At 37.7% G+C, this 26942-nt stretch overlaps 1 protein-coding gene across 1 annotated transcript in view; it reads left to right on the forward strand.

The window, feature by feature from the left end:
* The window catches only part of TACR1 (tachykinin receptor 1), a 141685-nt gene that overhangs the window by 68031 nt on the left and 46712 nt on the right, over positions 1 to 26942 (forward strand). Inside the window, exon 2 of the mRNA XM_008700044.1 lies at positions 2387 to 2581. Coding sequence (XP_008698266.1) covers positions 2387 to 2581 — 195 coding nt within the window. The remainder of the gene's footprint in view (positions 1 to 2386; positions 2582 to 26942) is intronic.

The raw sequence follows: 26942 nt of genomic DNA on the forward strand, positions 1-26942 counted from the left end.
GAAATGATCCAGTAAGCCAGCCTATAATTAATGCAAGCACTCAACGAGATTCTGGCCATGACCGTCCAGGTCCAGCCCTTCACCAAATTGGAAAGGATAATAGTGGCCGCACAGTTCGCCTCCGTTGGCTCTGATTCTGGGTTCCCTGTCCACTGCCACTCCATGACTGAAGAGGAAACCAGTGCTTCATTGGCTGCAGGCAGCAAGAAAGGGGCAGATCCAGGAGGGAAATCAAGACTTCTCAGGGTTCTTTTCAGGAGAGCCCCCCAAGGATGGAAGGTCATCCGGTCTATGGTGTAGCGGACCCCCCTTGGAAGCAGCTACAATTCCTTGGGGTAACCTAAAGAAGACACACAGTGCTTGATTCATGGCAACTTGAGAGTTGTCTTTGCCCTTTTGGTGCTCTAGACGACAGCTGAATGATAGGCTTTATGGCCACCAACTCAACCAAGGAAACTCGCCCGAAGATTTATGGCGTACTGCTCACCCCCACCAAAATATCTGTTCCAAGTCTCTTCCTAATTCCACTGTCTCCTGACTTCTAGACCACCGGCCCGTTTTTCCAAAAGAGGCAGAAGGAAAAGATTCTGAGGGGTTTCTTCCTAGAGGTTATCACTTCTGATCATATCTGTGAAGGCTGACCTGAGGTACCCTAGTATCCAACCTCCACACACTGAACACCTTCAGTGGCATCACTAGAGAAGACCAGAGAAGAAAGCCTAGGTCGCTAGCAAGAAAATGTGGAGAAAGGTGTTTCAAAGTTTAGAATTATAAAAGGTCATTCAAAGAAGCCTTCACGAAAACTGAGCCATCAAGCTTCCCAGACAGGGAGTCAGATCTAATCATAACACGAGGAAGAGAGGACGGCTCTGTACAATTCCTGCCCTTTAAGCTGGATGCCCAGCTGACTTGTCCCAAATCCAGCTAAGCGCACCTCTTTAAGTGCCTCCAGCAGTCCCCCTGCCATATGAAGCCTTGATTACCTCTGCCGCCTCCATAAGGCTCTAAGGTATTTATCGGATTACCGCTTGAGGTCACACATCCTACTGTCCTGTTTTGTGGTTGCTTATTTATGCCCCAACTCTCCCCAGAGAAATTAGGAGCTTGGAGCCGAGAAGGAAAAGCTGTGTTCTGCGTGAGGCAGGAGCCCAGTACGAATTTGTAGAGCACATGCTGAATGAAATTGCTTTACTTGTAACCGTGGCCCCAGTTCTGGCCTACAGATCCTAGAAGTCCAAAGGGTATAGAAAAAGAATTATGTGGAATTATGTGCAGCCAGCTGACAGCTGGGCTGCTATTTGTCTGCTCTTTTCCGAAGTCTCCATTGGCCATCCTGTCCCATAGAAGCCAGAAATACCTGCATATCAGAGAATCAACTGTGAGGTTTTGTCCGATAATATTTGAACCCCAGTATGAGACATAATTTCTACTCTGACAAAGAATGCATATTTTAAGGGATGGATCCATAAACTTGGCAAGAAAAAATACACAGAGCAAGATGCCTTTTAAAATGGAGGATGCAGAATTGATGTGATTATAATTGATATGAAATGCTGATTGGAATATTTATTATTCCTAAGATCTCTGCTACATTTCAGAGATGGCACAAATTCAAACGTGGACACACTCATTCGGGGCTCCATCCCAGGCGAGAGGATGTGGGGGAGTGGCTCCAAGTCCTGAGTCATCATTCACGTTGCTTTCCCCTTCCTGTGAATAAGGTTTCATCCACCCTGGACTGGAATATACCCAAGTGTGTGTGTCTCAGCAGGTGGAGCCTGTCTTTCTCCCTGTGAGGCGTGCCTTGTTAGCCACACTGACTTCTAGATGTTCAAAGAATGGAGAAGATTTCGCCGGGAGCTGATGTTTTCTATTAGGCCACTCGTTTCTCATACACACATTCATTGCCCCTCAAATTGTAGAGACTGATACAAGATTGCTAGCCTTTTAAATTGCCACATAAGAACTTTAAAAAACCACTATTTCTATCAATGTTATTCTTTAATCAAAAAAGGATAAAGATAGTCTTTATATTGAATAAATTTACAACATTGTTCTTGTCCTTCTAATTCTACTGTATGCCTCTGATCTATACTTGGTATCATGTCCCCAGCATGAGCATTCTAACAATGAAAACGTCCCTCCTGGAATGTTGCTAGATGTGTTCTAAATATTTAAAAACCTGTTGTCTTTTCTTATGGATTTTAGGGTTTTATGTCCTAAGAGTCATAAAATTTAAGGTTAGAATATACAAAAGGGATAAGAAAATAGTCATTAAAATCATCAGAAGTCAAAGGTTTCCCTGGAATTTTTGTGTAGGCGCAATGTTAATCGCTGATGCAAATTTTGGTGACCAAATCAGAAATTCGTCCTTTCTTTGTTCCAGGTACATGGCCATCATCCATCCCCTCCAGCCCCGGCTGTCAGCCACGGCCACCAAGGTGGTCATTTGTGTCATCTGGGTCCTGGCTCTCCTACTGGCCTTCCCCCAGGGCTACTACTCAACCACAGAGATCATGCCCAACAGAGTGGTGTGCATGATTGAATGGCCGGAGCATCCTGACAAGATTTATGAGAAAGTGTGAGTAGGAGTGACTCCCCTGTGGTGCCTCCTTTGTCTTTTCTTGTTTCTTCTTTCTTTCCATGCTCTTTTGTTGGTTAGGATTTCATGTCTGCCTGTAAGCATTTCTCATAACCACTCTGATGTTAGCTTGATGTGTACATCATTATCAAGGGACTCTTATGTCCCAAATACTACTCTGGACTTCGAATGAAAATTAGAAAAATGTAAGACCTGGATGCTGTTATAGCCTCCCATCCAGGTGTTCTTCCATATCCTCCTCAGGGTTACCAGCAACTCTGCCCCACCACTGTCTGCATCGCTTTGCCTGGGAGCTCTTTCCTCACCTACAGAATGCCGCTCTGCCCCCTTGCACAGCATGCCAGAAGGTGGAGGAATTACCCCCTGCTCCCAGAAGTCTCAGCAATGAATATGAACACCCCAGCTCCCTAACCCCACAGGTGGGATGTCTCTGAGGTGTGTGTTTTACACCGTGTCCAAGGTTTTGTCTTGGGGTGAAGTTCCAGTCACCCCAGCGGCAGCTGGCTCAATGACACACCCTTCCCTGTACCACTGCCCTACTCCCTACTGGTGTTTCTTTCTCCTTCTAACAAAAAAATAATTTGTTTATTTTAAAATAAACAAATCCTCCTTCCACTTGCACTTGAATCTTTATCTCAGGATGTGCCCCTGGGGAAAACCAAGACAGCACCTATCTTCTAGGGTTTGCTAGGTGGAGAAATAAGATACACATTCAAAATGTTTGGGAAGGATGGGGCGCCTGGGTGGCACAGCGGTCAAGCGTCTGCCTTCGGCTCAGGGCGTGATCCCGGCGTTATGGGATCGAGCCCCACATCAGGCTCCTATGCTATGGGCCTGCTTCTTCCTCTCCCACTCCCCCTGCTTGTGTTCCATCTCTCGCTGGCTGTCTCTATCTCTGTCAAATAAATAAATAAATAAATAAAATCTTTAAAAAAAAATGTTTGGGAAGGCAAGGCCAGTACAGTAAGACCTTATGAATTACAAGTTTCCCTACAAGGCAGGCCTGCTTATCTTTGGGGGCTTGACTGATCACATTTTAGGGTTTTCAAAGAAATCTTGGCAATTTTCTCTAAGACTTCTCCTAGAGGCGACACTGAAATAGCTTATTCTGTTTTGTTCTGCTCAGGTAAGTGACAATGTGACATTTATATTACTGTCAGTTTTCTGGACTCAGAGCGCATTGATAATGTGGGTCCCTTCGAAAGCTCTCTGTAGTTCTCTAATCTCGGGTTTATTATGTGAAGCATAAAAGAACACTGGTGTTAATAATCAGATGATCTATGTTTTAATAACAAGATTGCAATTACTAGTTATGTGACTCTAGGCAAGGATCACAGTCCCCCCTCATTGTTAAATGGAAAGTGATAAAGCCCTGCTTCCCATAAACAACTGCTGTGAAGCACAAACGAGATAATGTATCTTCACCTGGTAAGCGATTAAATGCCATACGAAAGGTAAGATACTGTTATCGAACCAAATTCATCAGATAGCAGTAGAATCATTACTGGCCTTTAAACTCAACTGCAACATGGATGGCACTGGAGGAGATAATGCTAAGTGAAATAAGTCAAGCAGAGAAAGACAATTGTCATATGATTTCTCTCATCTATGGAACATTAAGAACTAGGAAGATCGGTAGGGGAAGAAAGGGATAAAGAAAGGGGGGTAATCAGAAGGGGGAATGAAGCATGAGAGACTATGGACTCTGAGAAACAAACTGAGGGCTTCAGAGGGGAGGGGGATGGGGGAATGGGATAGACTGGTGATGGGTAGTAAGGAGGGCATGTATTGCATGGTGCACTGGGTGTTATACACAACTAAGGAATCATCGAACTTTACATCAGAAACCAGGGATGTACTGTATGGTGACTAACATAATATAATAAAAAAACATTAAAATAAAAAAAGGAAACTCAATAGATGGTAACACGAGGCACTACCTGTTGGTCCCCAAGATCTGAGGGTCTGAAAGCCTGCTGCAGAGAGTTACACTGCTACACCTGTTCCATGGAGCGTGGAAATGGGGCTTGCCAGAAAGCAATACATAAAGCCCACACTTTGCCTTCCAGACACAGGCAGTAGGATTTAATCGATCAAGCAGTGGGGGAATTAATGCTCAGCCTAGAAGGAGACATTGAAAATTATTCTTCCAAATGAAACTACAAGCCTGAGTGGGGTCTCAGCGGGAGAAAGAACATAGCTTTGCAATCTGTACAGGGCCCGTGAACATGTTCGAGCCAGAAGGTTCCCTCAAAAGGGAAAAATGAAAGCCCTCTGATTTAAAGTCTGTTCTATAAACTGCTTAGAAACTGCCTTTGTCTGCATGGACTGTAGCTTAGCTCTTGGTTCTCATGATCTTTTCCAAGTCTGGTTACCTTCTTATAGTTTTGTTTCAAAATACAGTTTGTTTATCTTCCAACAAATTCAAAGTTTAACATGAAAACAAAGGTATTTCCACAGATCTCTGAAGTCTTGCCCAAGACATAGTAGTTTCTAAAGTTTTACTCTTGAATGTTTTGCTGTCTTATGCTTATTAATGAGTAAGAAAGCCCTTTGAGACTCCATACAGCGTGTGCTGGATTGTCTTACTTCCTTGAGAGAATTTAGGGTAGCTGTACTGGGTGCATGTTTAGGTTTGCCAGCATTGTTTATTTCATGATTTTTTAAACTTCTTTCTTTTATTTGTTTATTTTTAAAATTTAATTATTTTTATTAAGTTTTTAATTTAATTCCAATAAACACTATTAGTTTCAGGTGTACAATGTGGTGAGTGATTCAACAATTCTATACATTACTCAGTGCTCACCATGCTAAGTGCTCACCTGTTTCACCCATCTCCCCATCCTCCTCCCCTTGGTAACTATGAGTTTGTTCACTATAGTTAAGAGTCTGTTTCTTTGTTTGTCTCTCTCTTTTTTCCCTTTGCTCATTTGTTTTGTTTCTTAAATTCCACATATGAGTGAGGATGAATGGCTAAAGAAGATATGAGATACACACACATACACAGACACACAGACACACAGACACACACACACACACACTGGAATATTATTTGGCCATAAAAAAGAAGGAAATCTTGCCATTTGCCACAATATGAGTGGAGCTAAAGAGTATAATGCTAAGCGAAATAAGTCAATCAGAGGAGACAGTACCATATGTTTGTTTCATGATTTTAACCTTAAAAAATGAGTCTGGAGAAGAGCATCTGATTTTATCTACTTAGGATGTGTAAAATGTTTATGGATACAGTAGTGAGGGGAAAGAACCCATATTTGTCATCCACATACATCCTGTGAAGTAAACATAAGTCAAGTGCATAGTAAGCTTTATGTAAGCCTATTTCCTTTATGCCAATATCCTTCATAATGCATTATGATATACTTTTAGAGAATTTAAGTTTTACTAGCTCTAACCTAAGTACTTCATCATATTGTCTTCTGCCAGAACTGATTGCCATTTCCACAGCACACAATAATTCCAAATTTGAAACCAGAAGGAAACTTTGTTTAAGGCGGTATAGTAATTAAGTTAAGAACACAGGCTCTGGAGTTAAATGAGGGAATCAACTCCCAGCCACATCACTCTCTAGTTGAGTCATCATGGTCAAGTTATTTAAGCCTCTAAGCTGAATGGAACATTCCACGTAGAGGTATTGAGAGAAGTAAATAAGGCACATGCGTAGCCCAGTGCCAGGCACCCGGGAAGAGTTTGGTGAGTGTTCACTACTGCTGTCGGCCTCATTCATTGATCTGGATGCACAGGTAGATGACTGGCAGCAGACACTGTGGTAGGCAGACGGTTAGGCCCAATTTGCCTGATGAATAATTTGCGCCAGCTAATTACATAAAAAAGTTTTGTGAAAAATCTTAGATTGCTGCATTTGCTTCTGGCTGCATGGTGAACCTCCAGCCCTGATCATTCATCATTCAGACTCTTTATTAATACATGGATTAAATTAAGCACTATTAAAGAAAGGCAATCCAATAAAAGAACAGGCAAAAGTTTTGAACATGCACTTCACAAAAAAGGAAATGTCCAAATGACCAATTAATATGTGAGGAGGCACACAACTTCATTTGTCACCAGTGAAATACAAATTAAAACCATCGTGACATCTTACTGCACACCCATTAGAGTAGCAAATGTTAAGAAGTCTGACTGGGGGCGCCTGGGTGGCACAGCGGTTGAGCGTCTGCCTTCAGCTCAGGGCGTGATCCCAGCTTTGTGGGATTGAGCCCCACATCAGGCTCCTCCGCTATGAGCCTGCTTCTTCCTCTCCCACTCCCCCTGCTTGTGTTGCCTCTCTCGCTGGCTGTCTCTATCTCTGTCGAATAAATAAATAAAATCTTTAAAAAAAAAAAAAAAGAAGTCTGACTGAACTAAGCATTTAGAACTTTTGGTGAAATTAGGAAACAATGAGAACATTTGTAGACTGCTAGAAGTATACATTGATAAAACCATATTGGAAAACATTTTGTAGTATCCAGAAAAGCAGAAGCTATCCATACACTATAACCCCACAGTTTCACTCGGGGGTAATTGCCCTAGAAAAATGCATGCATGTGTGCACCCAAATGCAGCTAGCATATGGTTCAGATCAGCCTTGTTCTTAATGCCCCAAACTGGAGATATTCCAAAGGCCCATCATTAGTTGGATGGGTAAAAAACTATGCCAGAAGCATGTAACAGAACATGATGTAATTATTACAATGACAAAATGTAGCTCCATGCCATGTGGATGGCTTTTACAAAGTTTTAAAACAAAATGAAAGTACATCTGTAAGAGCACATCAGTAGGTGGTAAACCTATCAATGCAAGCACAGTAGTAGTCACCATGAAAGTGAAGACAGGATTCTCTTAATGGGAGGGAAAGGGGAGTGATCCAGCAGAGACTTAGAGGTGCCTCTGAGGGGCTGGCACTATTATATTTCTTGAGCTCTGTAGTAGTAGCATGAGTGCTTAAAAATCATTCATAATACCAGATAATTTTGTTCATCCACTTTTTCTGGAATGTATGCTTCATATTTTGTAACTGTAAATTAAATGCTATTCAAAGGATTTTGCTTTTACAAGCTCTCAGGAAACTGCTGTCATTGGGATAACCCCAAAAGTTCCTTCATAAGAAATTACCTTTTGAGGTGTGGAGCTTTGCCTAGAATGATATTATTCATAAGTTTTTACCTTTAAATAAGCCAAAGTGTGGATGGACCCCACTGCCTTCCCATGCTTACTTGACCTCATGCATTTTGCCTTGCTGACTCCTCTACTTCAGCCCACCTGGAATTTTCCCAGCTGGTCTAAGAGTGTATGGGACAAATGCTGTCCCTGGAAGGAGTGGCAAACATTGAGTAGAGCATAAGGCCCAGACAGTCTCCACAGCCCCCACCCCTTGCTGCTATATTCATAAGTACCTCAGGGCTATAAAATGCTACAGGTAGACTTGGCCAATTTCCTGGAAAGTCATTTAAAACTTTATTTTGCATTTTTAAATATGAGTCAATTATGAAGTATACTGAAAATTTCTATGATTTCTTTAATCGCCTGTTTGCCTATCATTCATAAAAGGCTCTAACATTTCAATGAATATTCTTTTAGCTCTTACTCCCTCTCTAAACAAATGCTATTCTTAGTTTCTTTTGAAGTATCTTACATACATACAGGTCAACACAAATATAGATGGTTTCCCTCTCTGTAACACAAAGTGTAGGTTTTTATGCATATCATCCTGTATCCTATTTTTAAAATTTAATATATCTTAGAGATATTTCCATATCAGTTCATGAAGAGCTTCTCTATTCTTTTTCTCAGCTACACAGTACTCTGGGCTACAAATGTACAATGTTATTTAACCAATTACTTTTGGTGGACTTTGGTTTATCTCCAGCCTTTTGCTATTACAGATTGCGGCCATGGATAACCTATTCACATATATCATGCAAGACTATCTATAGCAAAAAAATTCCAAAAATGGAATTGCTGAGTCAAAGATATATAATATATTAATTTTGATATTTGCCCTCCATATGGGATGGTACTAATTTACAATATCACCAGCAGTGAATGAGAGTCCCTGTTTCTCTATAGCCTTCCCAACAGAGTACTATATTGTCAGGCTTTTAGATTTTTGCCCATTATAGTTAAAATTTGCATTTCTCTTTTTAAAGTAGGGTTGAATATCTTTTCATAATAGGAGTAATTTTTATATACATCTTATTTTCTGCTTGTTTCATTTACTGTATCATAAATGATTTCCTATGTCATTAAGCATGTTTCTACAACCTGCTATGAATATATACATATACACATATGTTTATATGTGTGCATAAATAATAATTTTGGGGGCACTTGGGTGGCTCGGTCAGTTGAGTATCTGACTCTCGATTTCATCTCAGGTCATGGTCCCAGGATCGTGAGATCCAGTCCCATGTCAGTCTCCAAGCTCAGCGGGAAGTCTGCTTGAGATTCTTTCCCTCTCCCTCTGCTACTACACTCTCTTTCTCAAACAAATAAATAGACGTTTTAAAAAAAATTAATGATAATTTTGTTAACTAATCTGCTCTTTGAAAATTGATTACTCCAGTGTGTTCTTTCAGCTGACCTAAGATAAAACACCAAGCTTTAAAACAAGCTACTTCTGGCTACATCCCTAGATCCCTGTGGGGACTGCTTCAGTGCCCTCTGCCATCCCCTCTTATGTTTACAGTAGTTATAGAAAATATCCTAATGTTGTAACATTCATGAAAGTGAAGATGTGGGCTCGTTATTAATGCAGTAATATCATCATCTGTAATTGAGTGCTGCCACAATTTGCAAGCTGGTGCCTTGGCTGTGGCTGTTCTGGTGAACTGTGACACTGCCCAGGAAGTCCTATGAAAGGGAGTGGATTGTAAAAAATCAGTGTAAAAAGGAAACATTTGGCTTTGAAAAATACATCGACCTCCCTGTTCTACTAAAATGAGGAGGAATGTGCCATAGCTTCCAAAGTTATTCAGAGCCAAGCCCACTCTGGAGGGTGCTGTACAGGCTGTCAGGTTGCAGTGGTCCCAGAAGGTTCCAGGACAATGCCCCTGAGGACAAGTAAGATGAATGAGCCAACATTTCTTCATCAGAGGGCCCACCACCAAGACCAAGAAAAAGTCTGTAATGAGGATGAAAAATGAGAAAGACACCCAAATGAATGAGATTTAGATAGTGGGGGGATTTCAGTTTTCCTGAATCATTTATTAATATTGGTCATCTATCATTTTCTATTAATTAAACTTCTGTGTCCCTAACTTTGCAGTAGAACTGTAGAAATGACATGCCTATTTTGAATTCCAAATATTACCAATAGTACTGGGAAAGGATGCTATGCCAGAAAACAGCATCATTCGTGACTTTAATTACCTGGAAATTTGTGGACATGAACATGAATGTGTATATATTAACTGTAATATAATTCTCTATAATTACCAGTTGTAACAAAGACTATAAAAATATGTGTTGTTACTTTTTTGCAGCATTTTGTCTTTTATATGTTACAGCCCAGCATCAGAAACTAGCTGAAATTTTTATATTTATACATATATTTTCTTTCATTAATAATAATGAAAATTGAAAATCAACTAATTGACAGAGTATGAGAGGGGAAAGGGGAAATATCAGAAAATGTACCTGGAGCATTACTTCTCAAATTTTCCACCTTCTTGATTATTTCACAAATAAACGAAAGAAAAGAAATGTGGATCCTTTGCCAAGCTGCTCCAGGCCTTGGCCAAAGGGGTGTCAGCATATTTGTGTTTCCAGGACTGATTGTTTATGCTAGATGTTATGATTAATCTCCTCCCCTGACACCTGCTACATTTACAGATACAGCCCAGGGCCCCTGGTATTGTCTCGGCTGTTGATGAAAAGCAGTTAAGCCAAGAATGAAAAGTACATGGACACTTCAGGGGAAGATGGTTGCATAAAAACAATCCCTTAACCTTGACTCCCAGGAAGAAATTAGAGTGAGCAGAGTAAAGAAGGAGGAGGAGGAAATTAAAAAAAAAAAAAAAGCCTACATTAATATAGAAACTAGGAAGGTTGCCATACAAATGCCAGAAATTTCACTCCATTTCTGGTAGATACTGTGCAGATAGAGCCAAAGAAGATGCAGCCACCACCAAGGACTATCATGGACAAGACATAAAATAGCAGCCCCTAATTTGGAGGGGAAAGTGTAAGCCTGAGAAAGATAGGACCCCCTGGTTTGAGATTCCTTTGGGCTGCCACGATCAGCTTCCAGAGGCAGCTCCTCTTTGGGCACAAGGCTCCCCCAGGCTAGACAGCGTAATTGACAGTAAGATAAAAATGGATGATTTCCTACAAAACTGTAAATATCAAATTGATGCAGCTTGAGGGGAAAGGAATAGAAATACTGTTCAAGAACTACATTTATAAAAGGCACTGGGACCAAAATTTGTGCAGAGAATTCTTTCGAATACCCTATAAGCTCTTCAAGAGTTCAAAACCATATGGAGTACTTGCTAAGTTATTATACACACTTGGCACAACATAATTGTAAAAAACTAACAAAGAGAATTCCAAAAACAAACCTTCAGGCCAATTCCATTTACAAACATATATGCAAACATCCTAATTAAAAGTCATCAAAAAAATCAAAATGATATTAAAATAACAATGGTTTGTTTTTGAGCATGACGTTTTCCAGCAAATAAGGTTAGTAAGTTATCAGGAAATCTGTTATATTTCATTTACTTAATTGGTCAAAGGAAAACATATCTTTGTTTCAATAAATGTCAAAATAAATTTGTTAAAATATAATATCTATTAAAGAAAAAAGTAGGTTTTATCAGCAATAATCCTTGAGAAAATAAATGTATAACAGGTCTCCTTTACAGCAGAAACAAAATTAAAACACTTTGAATATTTAAGAAATAGGAGTTACATGAAGAAAATTAAAACATTATGCTATTTTAGACTTTACTGGATGGCATAAGAGAATATTTGAGAAATACATTTCTCCTGATTCAAACACTGGGCAGTATCTAAGGGCATATAAGAAACAGTCTCCTTTCTATCTCTTTTTTCGTATTCGTATACCAGTATTCATAACAGCATGATTCACAGTAGTCAAAAGGTGGAAACACCCTTCTATCTTTATATAATTCCCTAAAGCTATCAGTTCTCCACCAACTTCCCACAAGTATGTTTAGGTAAGTGATAAAGCAAGTCATTCAAAAAGAATAAATGGATAAAAATAGTTCAAGAAAAGATTGAACAAGAAGAATTAATTTTGATATCAGCAAAATAATGAAAAACAATGATAAGAAGTGACTTGCTCTTCCAGATATGAAAATATCGTTTCTGGGGATAGAATTAATCAATAAAGAAATGGAACAGAAATCACACCCATACACACACACACAGAAATCCAGGACTATAAAATGTTGTATTTGGTATATGCTAAGATGGCATGTGAAATCTGTAAGGATTATTCCATAAATTTGGAGGGAAACCTGATCAACCAAAATTTTGTAGAATTCTCTAACTCAAATGATTTTATAGGCAACTGCATACACCACCACTGCCTGCAACTTGGAAAGTCACAATGTATATTAGCATACTGAAGCCTCTGAGAGGCTTTCCATTCAAAAATGTTTTAAATTTATTTTTGTAAGAAATATATTCATGTGGTTTAAAACAACAGTTAGTGTAAAAGGGTAATCAGGAAATGATTTCTCCCTCTAGCCACTGTTCTTACTTTCTTGTGAGCTTTCTAAGGTTTCTTTATGCTTATCTTAAAAAGTCTGTGTATATGATCTTACTGTTTTCTTTATTACACAAAATAGATGATGCATCCTATTCTTGCTTTTTCCATTAACAATTTATCTCAGATGTCCTTTCTCACAATACGGATCAAGCATTCTCATTTTTTACAGCTGCATAGTATTCCCCCTTATGGAAAAACATCATTTATTTATCTGGTATGATTTTGATGTATATTTAAACTGTTCCCACTGTTTAGCACTCCAAATTATACCGCAATGAATACGCTCCCCCTGACTAAGTATTGCAGTAAAGAAACCTGACAGTTTTGCTTAAACCTTATGTTTCCCAAACTTATTTGATCATAAAATCCTTCTTTTGATTAATCCCATTAACATCCCACAGAACTATTGTCCATAAAACATATTCTGGGGAAACTCTAGGCTAATCAAAAAGCTATATTCCTTTCTCACAACTTAAGACCAATATAAATTCCATGTTATTTGGGTTGGAGAATAGACTTTCCTAAAACCAAAGGCAAATCCAAAATGAAAGAAATTGCCGGTTTGAATACAGATATAAAGATATAGATATATTTCTTAAATTCTGTATATCAAAGAAACTCCATGAAAATACAATGTATGAGATAAACCATCAATATAATTAACATAGAGAAGCTCTAAATAATAACAGTAAGGGGTTTTTTTAATAAAAAAAAAACTAACAGTACATAAAAGAATATGAAAAACTGTATTCCACTAAGGGATACGATTTTCTCTTTATTTGATTGGCCCAGGTTAAACTTAATGAAAATGCTAACTATTAACAAGGTTATGGGGAAGATGGACACTGTCTTCAGGAAGATAGTTTGATAATATTAATCAAGATTTTTAAATATACATTTGATTGTTTCTTCAATTCCACATATGAGTGAAATCATATGGTATTTGTCAGTCTCTGACTTATTTCACTTTGCATTATACTAACTCCATCCCTATTGTTGCAAATGGCAAGATTTCATTCTTTTTTATGGCTGAATAACATTCATTGTATATATACTTATATATACCACATCTTCTTTATCCATTCATCAATCGATGGACACTTGGGAGCAAAGGGAAAAAGAGAGAGGGAGATTGAGAGAGAAAGAGAGAGAGAGAGAGAGAAACCAAGAAACAGATTCTTAACTATAGAGAACAAACTGAAAGTTAGTTAGAGGGGCAGGAGTAGGGGATGGGTTAAACAGATGATGGGAATCAAGGAGTACACTTATTGTGATGAGCAGGGGATGATGTATGGGATTGTGGAATAACCATATTGTACACCTGAAACTAATATAACACTGTAGGTTAACTAACTAGAATTAAAATTAAAACTTTAAAAAATTAAATACACACTTGATTTGGATCAGCAATTAGATACTCTTAGAAAGTCAGGAGGGCAAGAATGTATATGCAAGATATTGATATCAGCATGACTTATAAGTCTGTAAAATTAGAAACAAATGCCCAATCATAGAGGACTGAATAATAAATCATTAATAGATCATCCACACAAAGAAAAACTATGCAGCCATTAAAAATAATATTGTACCAATGTTAATTAACATGAAAATATATTCATGATATTCTGATCAGTAAATAAAATGGGTTTCAAAGTAATATATATAGTGTAGTACCATTTCTGTGATTTTTGTAAAATGTGTACATGCATTTATAGGTTAGATTACAGCATTTACAGGAAATATACACAGTAAAGTTTAATGCTCAATTTTTTTATTATCTTGGAGGTAGAGCTATGGACCATTTAAATTTTTGTTTTTGCTTATCGGAAATTTAAGTTTCTTCAAACTAAATACAAATTATTACCTATACTGCATTATAAGATTCAGGAATGGGGAATTTTTAAGGCATCCACTTACAGAATAAAAATATTATCACTTGAAAAAAATCACTTGGGTAACTAAAAATGAAAAAAAAATGAATATTTTAGCACCTTAAAAAATGGTTTGGCTAATTATATAGTTATTACACCAGAATCATTTTCTTCTAAATTCTTCAGACATTGTTGTGTGGTCTCCTGGTATGTAGTTTTGCAAAGAAATTGATGCCATCTGATTTTTTTCCATTTTAGATAATTTGTTTTCTGCCTGCATACATTTAAGATTTTTCTTTATTTATGCAAAAAAACACACAGAAAAAAATAGATGTATTTAGAGGTTTGTATTGTATTTACCTATCATTGCTGAGAGCTTCCAATCTTAAGTCAAAGCTAAAGTTCAGAAATATTTTCTTGATCAAAATTTTTTTAATTGCCTACTCACTGCTCTGCTCGCCTTTTCAGAGTTAATGTTATGCATAAATTGCTAGCAATCTTTATGTCCCTTACTATTTTACTAATCTTGGTCATTTCTTTCATCTTTTTTTCTTGTGAATGAATTCTCAAGCATTTCTGATGAAACTGTGAGATCAAGAGATTATCTGCTCTTCACTGCTTCTGTTGCATTTTTTAATTTTATATTTTAGTTCCAGTATAGTTAACATATAGTGTTACATTAGTTTCAGATGTGCAATATACGGATTCAACAATTCTATACATTACTCAGTGCTCATCATAATAAAAGTACTCTTAATCCCCATCACCTATTTTACTCATCTCCTCACCCACCTCCCCTCCAGTAACCATCAGTTTGTTCACTAGAATTAAGAGTCTTTTTTGGTTTGTCTCCTTTTTTTTCTTTGTCCATTTGTTTTGTTTCTTAAATTCCGTATATGAGTGAAATCGTGAAATCATATGGTATTTGTCTTTCTCTGACCAATTTATTTCACTTACCATTATACTCTCACTCCATCCATGTTGTTGCAAATGACAAGATTTCATTCTTTTATATGGCTCAGTAATATTTCACCATATATATATCTCACCTCTTCTTTATCCATTGGTCTATAGATGGACACTTTGTCTGCTTCCATATTTTGGCTATTGTAAATAGTGTTGCAGTAAACATAGAGATACATCTATATCTTTTTGAATTAGTGTTTTTGTATTCTTTGGGTAAATGCCTAGCAGTGGAATTACTGGATCATATGATAATTGTATTTTTAATTTTTTGAGGAACCTCCATATTGTTTCCCACAGTGGCTGCACCAGTTTGCATCCCCATCAACAGTGCATGAGGATTCCTTTTTCTCCACATCCTCACCAACATTTGTTGTTTCTTGTTCTTTTGATTCTAGCCATTATGACAGGTGTCAGGTGACCTCTCATTGTGGTTTTGATTTGCATTTCCCTGATGGTGAGTCATATTGAGCTTCTTTCCATGTGTCTGTTGGCCATCTGCATGTCTTCCTTGGAGAAATGTCTGTTTGTGTCTTCTGCCCATTTTTAAATTGGATTATTTGTTTTCTTGATATTGAGTTGTGTAAGTTCCTTATATATTTTGGATACTAACCCTTTATCAAAGATGTCATTTGGATACTAACCCATATCAGATATGTCAGTTATCTTCTCCCATTCAGTAGGCTTTCTTTTAGTTTTGTTGACTGTTCCTCTGCTGCGCAGAAGCTTTTTATTTTGATGTAGTCCCAATAGTTTATTTTTGCTTTTGTTTCCCTTGCCTCAGGACACATATCTAGAAAAATGTTACTATAGCCAATATCAGAGAAATTTCTGCCTGTGCTCTCTTCTAGGATTTTCATGGTTTCAAGTCTCACCTTTAGGTCTTTAATCCATTTTGAGTTTATTTTTGTGGATGGTGTAAGAAAGAAAAAAGAAAGTTTCATTCTTTTGCGTGTATCTATCCAGTGTTCCCAACACCACTTATTGAAGAAACTGTCTTTTTCCCACTGCATATTCTTGTGTCTTTGAAGATTAATTGGTCATATAATCATGGGTTTATTTCCGGGCTCTCTATTCTGTTCCATCGACCTATGTGTCTGTTTTTGTGCCAGTACCATACTGTTTTGATTACCACAGCTTTGTAATATATCCTGAAATCTGGGATTGTGATACCTCCAGGTTTGTTCCTTTTTCAAAATTGCTTTGGCTATTTGGAGTCTTTCGTGGCTCCATACAAATTTTAGGATTATTTGTTTTGGTTCTGTGAAAAATGCTGCTGATTTTTTCATAGAGATTGCATTAGATCTGTAGATTGCTTTGGGCAGTATAAACATTTTAACAATATTTGTTCTTCCTATCCGTGAGCATGGAAAATCTTTCCATTTGTATGTGTCATCTTCAATTTCTTTCATCAGTGTTTTATAGTTTTCAGAGTATAGGTCTTTCACCTCTTTGCTTAGTTTATTCCTAAGTATTTTATTATTTTTGGTGCAATTATAAATGGGATTGTTTTCTTAATTTCTCTTTCTGCTACTTCATTATTAGTGTATAGAAAAAGCAATGGATTACATTGATTTTGTAACTTATGACCTTACTGAATTCATTTATCAGTTCTAGTAGTTTTTGGTGGAGTCTTTAGCGTTTTCTATATGTAGTATTGTCATCTGCAATAGTGAAAGTTTGACTTCTTCCTTACCAATTTGAATGCCTTTTATTTCTTTTTCTTGTCTGATTGCTGTGACTAGGACTTCTAGTACTATGTTGAATAAAAGTGGTGAGAGTAGACATCCTTGTCTTTTTCCTGACCTTAGGAGGAAAACTCTTACTTTTTCACTATTGAGTGTGATGTTAGCTATAGGTTTTTCATATATGACCTTTACAATGTTGAGGTATGTTCTCTCAACCTACTTTGTTGAGGACTTTTATCATGAATGAAGGTTGTACTTTGTCAACCAATAGATACTTTTTCTGTATCTATTGAGATGATCATATTGTTTTTATCCTTTCTCTTGTTGATATGATGTACCACACTGATTGATTCATGAATACTGAACCAACTTTGCATCCCAGGAATAAATCCCACTTGATCATGGTGAACAATTTTTTTGATGTATTGTTGGATTCAGTTTGCTAATATTTTTTTGATGATTCTTGTTTGCATTTATGTTCATCAGAGATATTGACGTGTATTTCTCTTTTTTTGTAGTGTTTTTATTTGGTTTTGGTATCAGGGAATGCATAGAATAAATTTGGAAGCTTTCCTTACTCTTCTAATTTTTGAAATAGTTTGAGAAGCTTAAGTATTAACTCTTCTTTAAATGTTGGTAGAATTTGCTGGTGAAGCCATCTGGTCCTGGTCTTTTGTTTGTTGGAAGTTTTTTGATTACTGATGTAATTTCATTACTGGTAATCAGTCTGTTCAAATTTTCTATTTCTTCCTGGTTCAGTTTTGGGAGGTTATATGTTTCCAGGAACTTATCCATTTCTTCTAGGTTGTCTGATTTCTTGGCATATAATTTTTTATAACATTCTCTTATAATCCTTGGTAATTCTGTATGTTGGTTTTTATTTCTCCTCTTTCATTTCTGATTTTGTTTATTTGAGCTCTCTCTCTCTCTTTTTTTTTTCTTGGTGAGTCTAGCTAAGGGTTTATCAATTTTATTGATCTTTTCAAAGAACCAGCTCCTGGTTTCATTGATCTGTTCTTTTTTTATTCTTTCTTTCTTTTTTTTTTTTTTTAGTTTCTATTTCATTTATCTCTGCTCTAATCTTTATTATTTCCTTCTGTCTATTCTAGTTTGGGGTTTTGTTTGTTTTTTTTCTAACTCCTTTAAGTATAAAGTTAGGTTGTTTATTTGATATTTTTTCTTGCTTCTTGAGGTAGGCCCATTTTGCTATAAACTTCCTTCTTAGAACAGCTTTTGCTACATACCAAAGATTTTGGACCATTGTATTTTCATTTGCATTTGTCTCCATGCATTTTTTTATTTTCTCTTTGATTTTTTGGTTGACCTTTTCAGTGTTTAGTAGTATGCTATTTAACCTCCATGTATTTCCAGATTTCCTTGTGTTCTTTACCAGATTTTTTCTTGTGGCTGATTTCCAGTTTCATAGCATTGTGTTTAAAAAAGATGCACATTCCCTCTCTCGCTGGCTGTCTCTATCTCTGTCAAATAAATAAATAAAATCTTTAAAAAATAAAAAATAAAAAAAAATAAAAAAGATGCACAGTATGACTTCATTCTTTTTGAATTTGTTGACACTTGTTTGTGGCCTAATATATGATCTATTCTGGAGAATGTTCCATGTGTCCTTGAAAGGAACGTGTATTCTGCTGTTTCAGGATGGAATGTTCTGAATATATATGTTAAAGCCAACTGGCCCAGTGTGTCATTTAAAGGCACTATTTCCTTGATGATTTTCTGTTTGGATGATTTTAAAGTCCCCTGCTATTATTGCATTATTATCGATTACTTCCTTTATGTTTGTTATTAATTGCTTTATGTATTTGGGTGCTCCATAATGGGTGCATAAATATTTACAATTGTTATATCTTCTTGTTGAATTCCCTTTGTGGTTATATAGTGTCCTTCTCTGTCTCTTGTTAAAGTCTTTGTTTTAAAGTCTATTTTGTTCAATATAAGTATTGGTACCTAGGCTTTCTTTTCACCTCCATTTGCATGATAAATGCTTTTCCATCCCTTTGCTTTCAATCTGCATGTGTCTTTAGGTTTGAAATGAGTCTCTTGTAGGCAGCATATAAATGGGCCTTGCATTTTTATCTTTTCCATCACCCTATGTCTTTTGATTGGAGTGTTTAGTTCATTTACATTCAAAGTAACTCTTGATAGGTGTGTATTTATTGCCATACTGTTACTTTTCTATAGTTGTTTTTGTAGTTCTTCTGTGTTCCTTCTCTTGCTCTCCTCTCTTACTGTTAGCTGGCTTTCTTTAGTGATATACTTGGTTTCCTTTCTCTTTATTTTTTGCATATCTATTACTGATTTTTGACTTGTGATTACCATTAGGTTTGTATATAACAGCTTATGCATATACTAGTCTATATTAAGTTGTTGGTCACTTAAGTTTGAACCTATTCTTACTCCTCCCCCACATTTTAGGTATATGGTGTCATACTTTATATCTTTTTATTCTGTGAATCCCTTGACTGATTTTTATAGATATACTTAATTTGACTGCTTTTGTGCTTCCTACTTTTCTTACTCCTACCTAAGGTCTTTCCTTTCCACTCAGAGAGTCCCCTTTAACATTTCTTGTAAGGCTGATTTAGTGCTCATGAATTCCTTTAAGTTTTGTTTGGGAAACTCTTTATCTTTCCTTCTATTCTGAATGATAGCCATGCTGGATAGAGTGTTTTGGGTTGCAGGTTTTTTTTCTTTCAGCATTTTGAGTATATCATGCCACTTCCTTCTGGCCTGTAAAGTTTACCTGCTGAAAAATCAGCTGATAGCCTTATGGGGTGTTCCTTGTATGTAACTCTTTTCTTTTATCTTGATACTTTTAAAATTCTCTCTTTATCATTACTTTTTGTCACTTTAATTACTATGTCTTGATGTGGACCTCCTTGGGTTGATTTTGTTGGGGGATCTCTGTGCCTCCTGGATCTGGATTTCTGTTTCGTTCCTCAGATTTGGGAAGTTTTCAACTATTATCTGTTCAAATAAATTTTCTGCCCCCTTTTCTCTCTCCTCTCCTGTGGGATCCCTATAATGCTAATGTTATTATGCTTGATGGTATTGCTGAGTTCCTTAAGTCTATTTTCATTTTTTATTATTATTTTTTCTTCTTCTGTTCAGCTTGATTGTTTTCCATGACTCTGTCTTCCAGGTTGCTGATCTGTTCTTCTGCTTCCTCTAGTCTATTATTTATTCCATCTAGTTTATTTTTAATTTCAATTATTGAGTGTATCATCTCTTATTGGTTCTTTTTTATGCTTTCTATCTCTTTATTGAGGGCCTTACGGAGGTCTTCCATTCTTTTTTCAAGTCCAATGAGTATCTTTTTGAGCATTACTTTAAATTCTCTATCAGGCGTATTACTTATCTCCATTTCATTTAGGTCTCTTTGCTGTGATTTTGTCCTGCTCTTTCTTTCATTTGGGTATATTCCTCTGTCTCCTCATTTTGTCTAACTCTCCTCTGTCTCCTCATTTTGTCTAACTCTCTGTGTCTGTTTGTTGTTGTTGTTGTTGTTCTTAAGATTTTATTTATTTACCAGAGAGAGAACAAGCAGGGGGAGCAGCAGGCAGAGGGAGAGAGAGAAGCAGGCTCCCCACTGAGCAGAGAGCCCAACATGGGGCTTAATCGAGAACCCTGGGATCATGACCTGAGCCGAAGGCAAATGCTTAATGCTTAATGACTGAGTCACCCAGACACCCCTCTGTGTCTGTTTCTATGTGTTAGGAAAGTCAGCTATATCTTCTGCTTTTAAAAGTAGTGACCTTATGAAGAAGAGGACCTGTAGTGCTCTGCAGTGCAATGTCCCCTGTTCAACTGAACCTGGCACTTTGGAGATGTCTCCTATGTGCATTGCATATGCCCTACTATTGTGGCTGAGCTGCTTTTGTCTTCAGTCCAGTCATCTGCAATGGATCTCTTTGTCTGTTGTGGGTGGGATTTGATCCCTGTGTTGTTTGTGGGCCAGTCTGAGGCCGCTTTGGGCTTTGAGTCAGACCAGACATTTGCCAGAGATACAGCAGCACTGAACTTCAGTGTGCTTTCCCTGTGTTGTACCCTGAGAAGCTTTCACTGGTGGGTGGAACCTGCAGTCAGACCACACGTCTGCCCCAGCCCACTGCTAAGGCTGGAGTTGGACTGGTATGTATGGTTATCTTCCCCTCTCCCTGGGGCAGGAGTCACTTTGGAGTTTGTTAGCCCCTGTCAGGACTCCTTGCACACTACCAGGCTAGTGGCACTATTTTGGATGGGCTCTGGCAAAGGGCATATTAGAGGGGGCAGGGCACACTATTAGCAAACTAGGTGGAGAGTGTTGGCACTGTGCTGGTTCCTGCAGGTGTCTTGTATCTAGGCTGGGGGTGGGGGGTGAGGGGAGGGAAACTGTGCCCACTAGCTCTTTTGTTCTTGGAGAAGTCTCCCAATGCACACACTGAGATTAACAAACAAATCTCCCTCCTGTATACCCCAGGTGTTTTTCAAACTGCTGCTTCTATGCTTGTATCCCCATGGGGCTGTTTGTTGTGCTTTCTCTAATGGCGGGGATTTAGTTTCCTATCACCCTCCTGGGTCTCCCAGAGCCAAGCCCAGTGATTTCTAAAGTTCCAGGTGTTAAGCCTTGCTGATTATAAGAATTCACAAAATCATGCCCCTCTGGTTTCAACACCAAATGTTATGGAGATTTGTCTTCCCAGTGTGGATCCCCTGTGCCTGGGGTGCTTGGTGTGGGAGTCTCCTCCTCTGTCCTCTTCATGTCTACAGGCTCCCTCCCTCCTGCAGACAGTCCTACAGGTCCCTTTGGCTCCTGACCACATCTCTGCCCTTCCCACCCTCTTTGATGTGGCCTCTTCTCTACAGTTAGCTGTGGAGAGTATGTTCTCCCAGTCTTCTGGTCATTTTCTGGGTTATTTACCCTAGTGTGGGTGATATCTAGTTGTATAATGGGGCAAGGTGAGCTTAGGATCCTCCTACCCGGCCATCTTCCCCAGATATTGCATTTTTAATTCTATAATCATGTTTTTCATTGAAAGAAGTATTTCCTGCCCTTTTCATGGGTGCAACAGCCTCTGAAATCTTGTTTCAAAAATAAGGGATTACAGGTTTCCCCTGCTATCCAAAAGTAGAGTGTTTCTATGAAATCCTTTGTAAACTGAAATGGCATAAAGCAAAAAAGTCATTACCATTAATTTACATGGAAAATTTTTTGAGCATCCCCAGACCCAAAAATAACCTCTCTTAGACTTTTCTGATACCTCAGGACACATCTTGCTAACTGATGCACAAAATAGATTGAGATAAAGCATACGTGCTCACAGACAAATTTCTAAGCTATGGAGACCCGATGCTGAGATGCTGAATGTAGTTCCTAGGGAGGGAGCTTGGCACGCCTGCTCTTGCTGCTCAGAGTGGGTACTGCTGCATTATCAGCTCACTGCAAAACAAGCATGGGAGCTATTTTTGCCTTTTGCCTTTTTTCATAAAAGTGAACGTCCTCTTCAAATTTCTTTCAGTTACTGAAAATAGGTACCGATGTAGGGCTTTTATAACAGCAGGAGATACCTATACCTCAACTTTCCACCTATTCTTGAAGCAAGATCTTTCACAAAGAGGTATTTTCTTCTCTACTAGATTGGTTCCCATTGTCAGCTCTATCAAATATCAAATCATTTTCTCTTTTTGCTTATCCTTAGAAAGTGCGGCCCAGTGTGGGAGTTAAGATGGATTTGGAGTTGTATGGATCCCTCCTCAATCTTTCAATGACAGATGAGAGGAGAAAGAAGTATGTGTTTGCTATGATTTTTCTCTTCCCTGCTCCCTCTCCACTGTTGGGGGCACCCCAGAGATACTTAGAGCCCAGCCCCCCTTCTCTAGTCGTCAGGGTTCATGGCCCCAGCTGTTCAAATCGCTGGGAAGCTGGGCACTGGCCCCTGAGCTGGCAGTTTCTTACCCTGAGGCCTACTGTGCATCCTAGAACTGAAAGCAGGTTCCAAGTCTAGCCTAACTCATTCCCTCAAGCCCTTCCTCAGCATTACCTTGCAGTCTTCCGCACTGGGGCAGTTTCCTGACACTTGTTTTCCCATGTGAGTCATTTTTCCCTCTATCTGGCTGCACACTCCCTCTGTCAGGTCTCAGGTACTCAGCAACTTGAAAAACTTTGCCCTGTCCAGTGGGTGACATCCTGCCCTCATTTCCACAGCTGAAATGGGTTTTTACATTTCTTTGGCAATTTCAGGGACTTTTCCAGAAGGAGAAGTAATTAACTATATTGGGCTTAAACTAAAGTATTACATCCAAATTTTGAAATGATTCTCTTTATATTTTTCAACTAGTAGCTTAGCAAAGTAATTTGTTTTTATGAGCATATCTTTTATCTTTACTGATTCTAATAGTGTTTAAGCTGATTTTTTTCCTGAGAGTATAAACATATCATGGGTAAATAATACTTTTTTTCTCCATCTTTCTAGTGGCTACATCTCTTATTTCTGCTTCATGTTGTATTATAATGACCAGAACTTTTACAGCATTAAATAATAAGGACTTTGTTAACTTTCTTACTTTTCTGAGAATGCCTCCAGAACTTTACTATTAAGTAGGGTTTGGGTTATTGGTATCACAATTAAGTTTAATATTGGGAATTTTGTTGAGAAGATTGTTTCTCAATATTCATACATTGTATTATTTTAAGAAGCATCCTTTTATTCCTAGTTTGGTGAAGAGTTTTATCAAAATATATCAGCTCGTGTTGAGAAAAGTATTTTTTAATGTACCCTGTGGATACAAATCCCAGAATCCCACCCAGGACATGGCATTACATTTAGTCATTGTGTCTCCTTAGGGTCCTCTTGGTTGTGACAGTTTCTCAGACTTCCCTTGTTTTTGATGACTTTGTCAGTTTAGAGGCATACTGGCCAGGTATTTTATAGAGTCCGTCAACTGGGATTTGTCTTGGGTTTATCTCATGATTAGACCAGGACTATTTGTTTAGGGGAGGAAGACCACAGAGTTAAAGTGCCATTCTCATCACATCACATCAAGGGTACATGCTATCAACATGAGTCATCATTGCTGATGTTAATCTCGATCATTTGGCTTAAGGTAGTGTTTGTCAGGTTTCTTTACTCTAAACTACCTTTATTCCCCCTGGCCATACTATCCTCTTTGGAAGGAACTTACAATGTGCATCCCACACTTAAGAAGTGGAGAGCTGTGCTCCCCATCCTAGAGGGCAGAGGATCTACATAAATTATTTGGAATTCTTCTGCACTCGAGATTTGTCTCTTCTCCCCCTTTTATTTATTTATTTAATCATTTATTAATATCAATATGGACTTGTGAATATTTATTTTGTACTTAAGGTTATAATGCCTTTGGGTTGCTTTATTCAGTTCATTGCTCAAATTGTTCCAACTTTGGCCATTGGGAGCTCTTTTAGTTGGTTCTTGCATCCCTTTAGCATGTCTCATTGTGACACAACCCATACATTATTGTGACTTGGGGTTTTATTCATTTTGTTTTATTTTTTATTTTTGTTTTTGTTGTGTTGTGTTGTGTTTTGAGCATTTTCATACTTTGTGGCACTATAAGATGCTCCAGGCTCATCCCATATACTTCCTGCCCCAATCCTACAATCAGCCATTGGAGAATGGTATCAGAAACCAAGATCTGGGCTCTAGATGTGTTATTGTTATTTTTAAGTGACTAAACAAACACTAAAATTTTTTCAGCTTTTATTTCTTGTATTGTAACTATTGATAAGTAGAATCCACATGAACAAAAGCTCTTTGGGATGCTCAGTAATTTTTATGAGTGTAAAAAGGTCCCAAGACCAAAGAGGTTGAGAACAACTGATATATACCTGCCTCCTTGAAAGTGTTTTCTATTCTATTTTATAATTATGGTTTATAAACAGATTTACAGTCACCTCTATATACTTTTGTTTTATTAATTATCACCAGTTTATGAGCTCTAGGGCTTCCTGATTTTGAATTCTTATCATTTTGATTCATTGTCCTGGGGCATGTCTTTTGATAGTTCCTTTGTGGAAAAGAGTACTTTCCTACATGTTTGAAAATACTTTTCTCTTGTATATACATACAAATAGCAGCTTGATTGGGTATATATTGGTGGAATATCCTGTGTCTTTTTAAGTTTTGCAAAGGTTGCTCTTTTGTTGTTTGAAGTCAGAATGGTTTCTTTTTTGGGGGCTAGCCTGAAATATATTCCAAGACACTTAGAGATTGTATATTAATCTAGGAAATCCAAACAGATTGAAATATTATGTTTGCCCATAATAGAATTTTCACTGTCAAGTTTTTGGCCAAGATATATTTTAGATATAAAAAAAATTTAACTTTATTATAATTACTACTCTTTTGGCTGCAAATAACAGAAACTGATTTTGCATACTGTATCAATTAGCACCTGCTGAGTAACAAACCATTCCAAAACTTAGTGATTTAAAGTAACAACTATTCATGTAGGTCATGATTTTGTGAATTAGTTGCTTGATCTGGTTTGTGTCAACTTAGTTGAACTCTGTGGGACTCTCTCCTATGTCTTCAGTCAGCTGTGGGTCATCCGGCTGCTGGATAACCTAGAAACCCTTACTCACATATCTGGCACCTAGAAGATTGCCAGCCAAGGTGACAGGAGTGACTGAACAATGAGTTTCTCATCATCCGGCAGGAATACTCAGGCTTCTTCACATGTGGCTGGATTCCAAAAGCAGCAAGAGAGGACAAGCCCCATTGCACTGGTGCTTCTCAAGTCTCTTCTTGCCCTGCATTCGCTAACATGCTGTTGCCCAAACCATATGGCAGAAAATATGTTCATGTCTTTACTTTCAGTTGCTGAAGAGAGCATGGCATTTATTTCTTAGGTTAAGTTCTAGAATTAAAACGATGATTTACCCAACATGTGTCAAGAGCTCCCTCCCAAAGTAATCCACGATAGGACCACCATTCACCAGCTATGTGACTTTGGGAAAGTTGCTTACCCATATTTCTGAGCCTCACTTTGGTCATGTGAAAACTGGAGATAATGATAGTACTTAACATCGTGAGTTACTGGAGGATTAGATGACATAGTAGTGCATGTAAAGCCTTTAACACCATGTCTGGTACATGGTATTCATCCAATAAATGCAGATGGCCCCTAATTCTTAAGTTGTTTTATTTAATCATTATTACAAATATGATAGATCTTACAGCACCATTGCTGGGAAGACTTGTGAAAAAAAGATACAGCATCTTTGTTTATTCCTTCATTTCTGTCATTCTGATCTCTTTCATTCTGAAAATCTTTTTTTTTTTTTAGTAGCTAGGATCTCTTGTAATCTCACTTCTATTCCTATTATATATCACACCTTTATTTTCACCCTGTTTTTCTTTTTCTAAGTTATTCTGAGAGAATAATCAAGTTGTCCTCTGCCTAACTCAATTTTCTGCCTTGTCCAATATGTTATTTATTGTTCTTTTTTTTAATTCACCAACCATGATGTTCATCATGGTTGGCTGGACTTAGATGCTGGAACTCATTTAATGGAAGTTTCCTTTTGTGTCTTAAAGACAACATCTTATCATTTCTGAATACATAAATTAGCTATTTCACCACTGTTCTTTTTTTTTCTTGTAGTTGTCTATTCCAAGGAACACATTCATATTGCTAAGGATGTTTAGTGAATTGGGGGTTGCATCTCTGAATCACAAAATTACTTCATAATTCCCATAAATGTCCTTTTTTTAAATTTATTCTTCTTGAAAGAGAAGAACTATGGTTATTTAGTGTGGTTTATCATTTCATTCATTCACTTAGCCAATATTTATGAACACTTACTTTATGGCAGGTACTATGCTGGAGATATAACAATGGCCAAGATTCATTCCCCACCCTCCATGTTTTTAGAGCGTACTAGGCAATCAGAGAGTTAATGGATATACCTCATGTAAAGACAGTGGTGGGTGGTAGGTGTTACAGGATAAAAAGTCTACAGTGCCAGGAGACCACAAAGAAGGGTGTCTTTAACCCGGGATCATGAAATGTTCAACAGACCAAGTAG

This window comes from Ursus maritimus, unplaced genomic scaffold (genome assembly GCF_017311325.1).
Source record: "Ursus maritimus isolate PB19 unplaced genomic scaffold, ASM1731132v1 scaffold_6, whole genome shotgun sequence".
In the NCBI taxonomy this organism is placed as follows: Eukaryota; Metazoa; Chordata; class Mammalia; order Carnivora; family Ursidae; genus Ursus; species Ursus maritimus.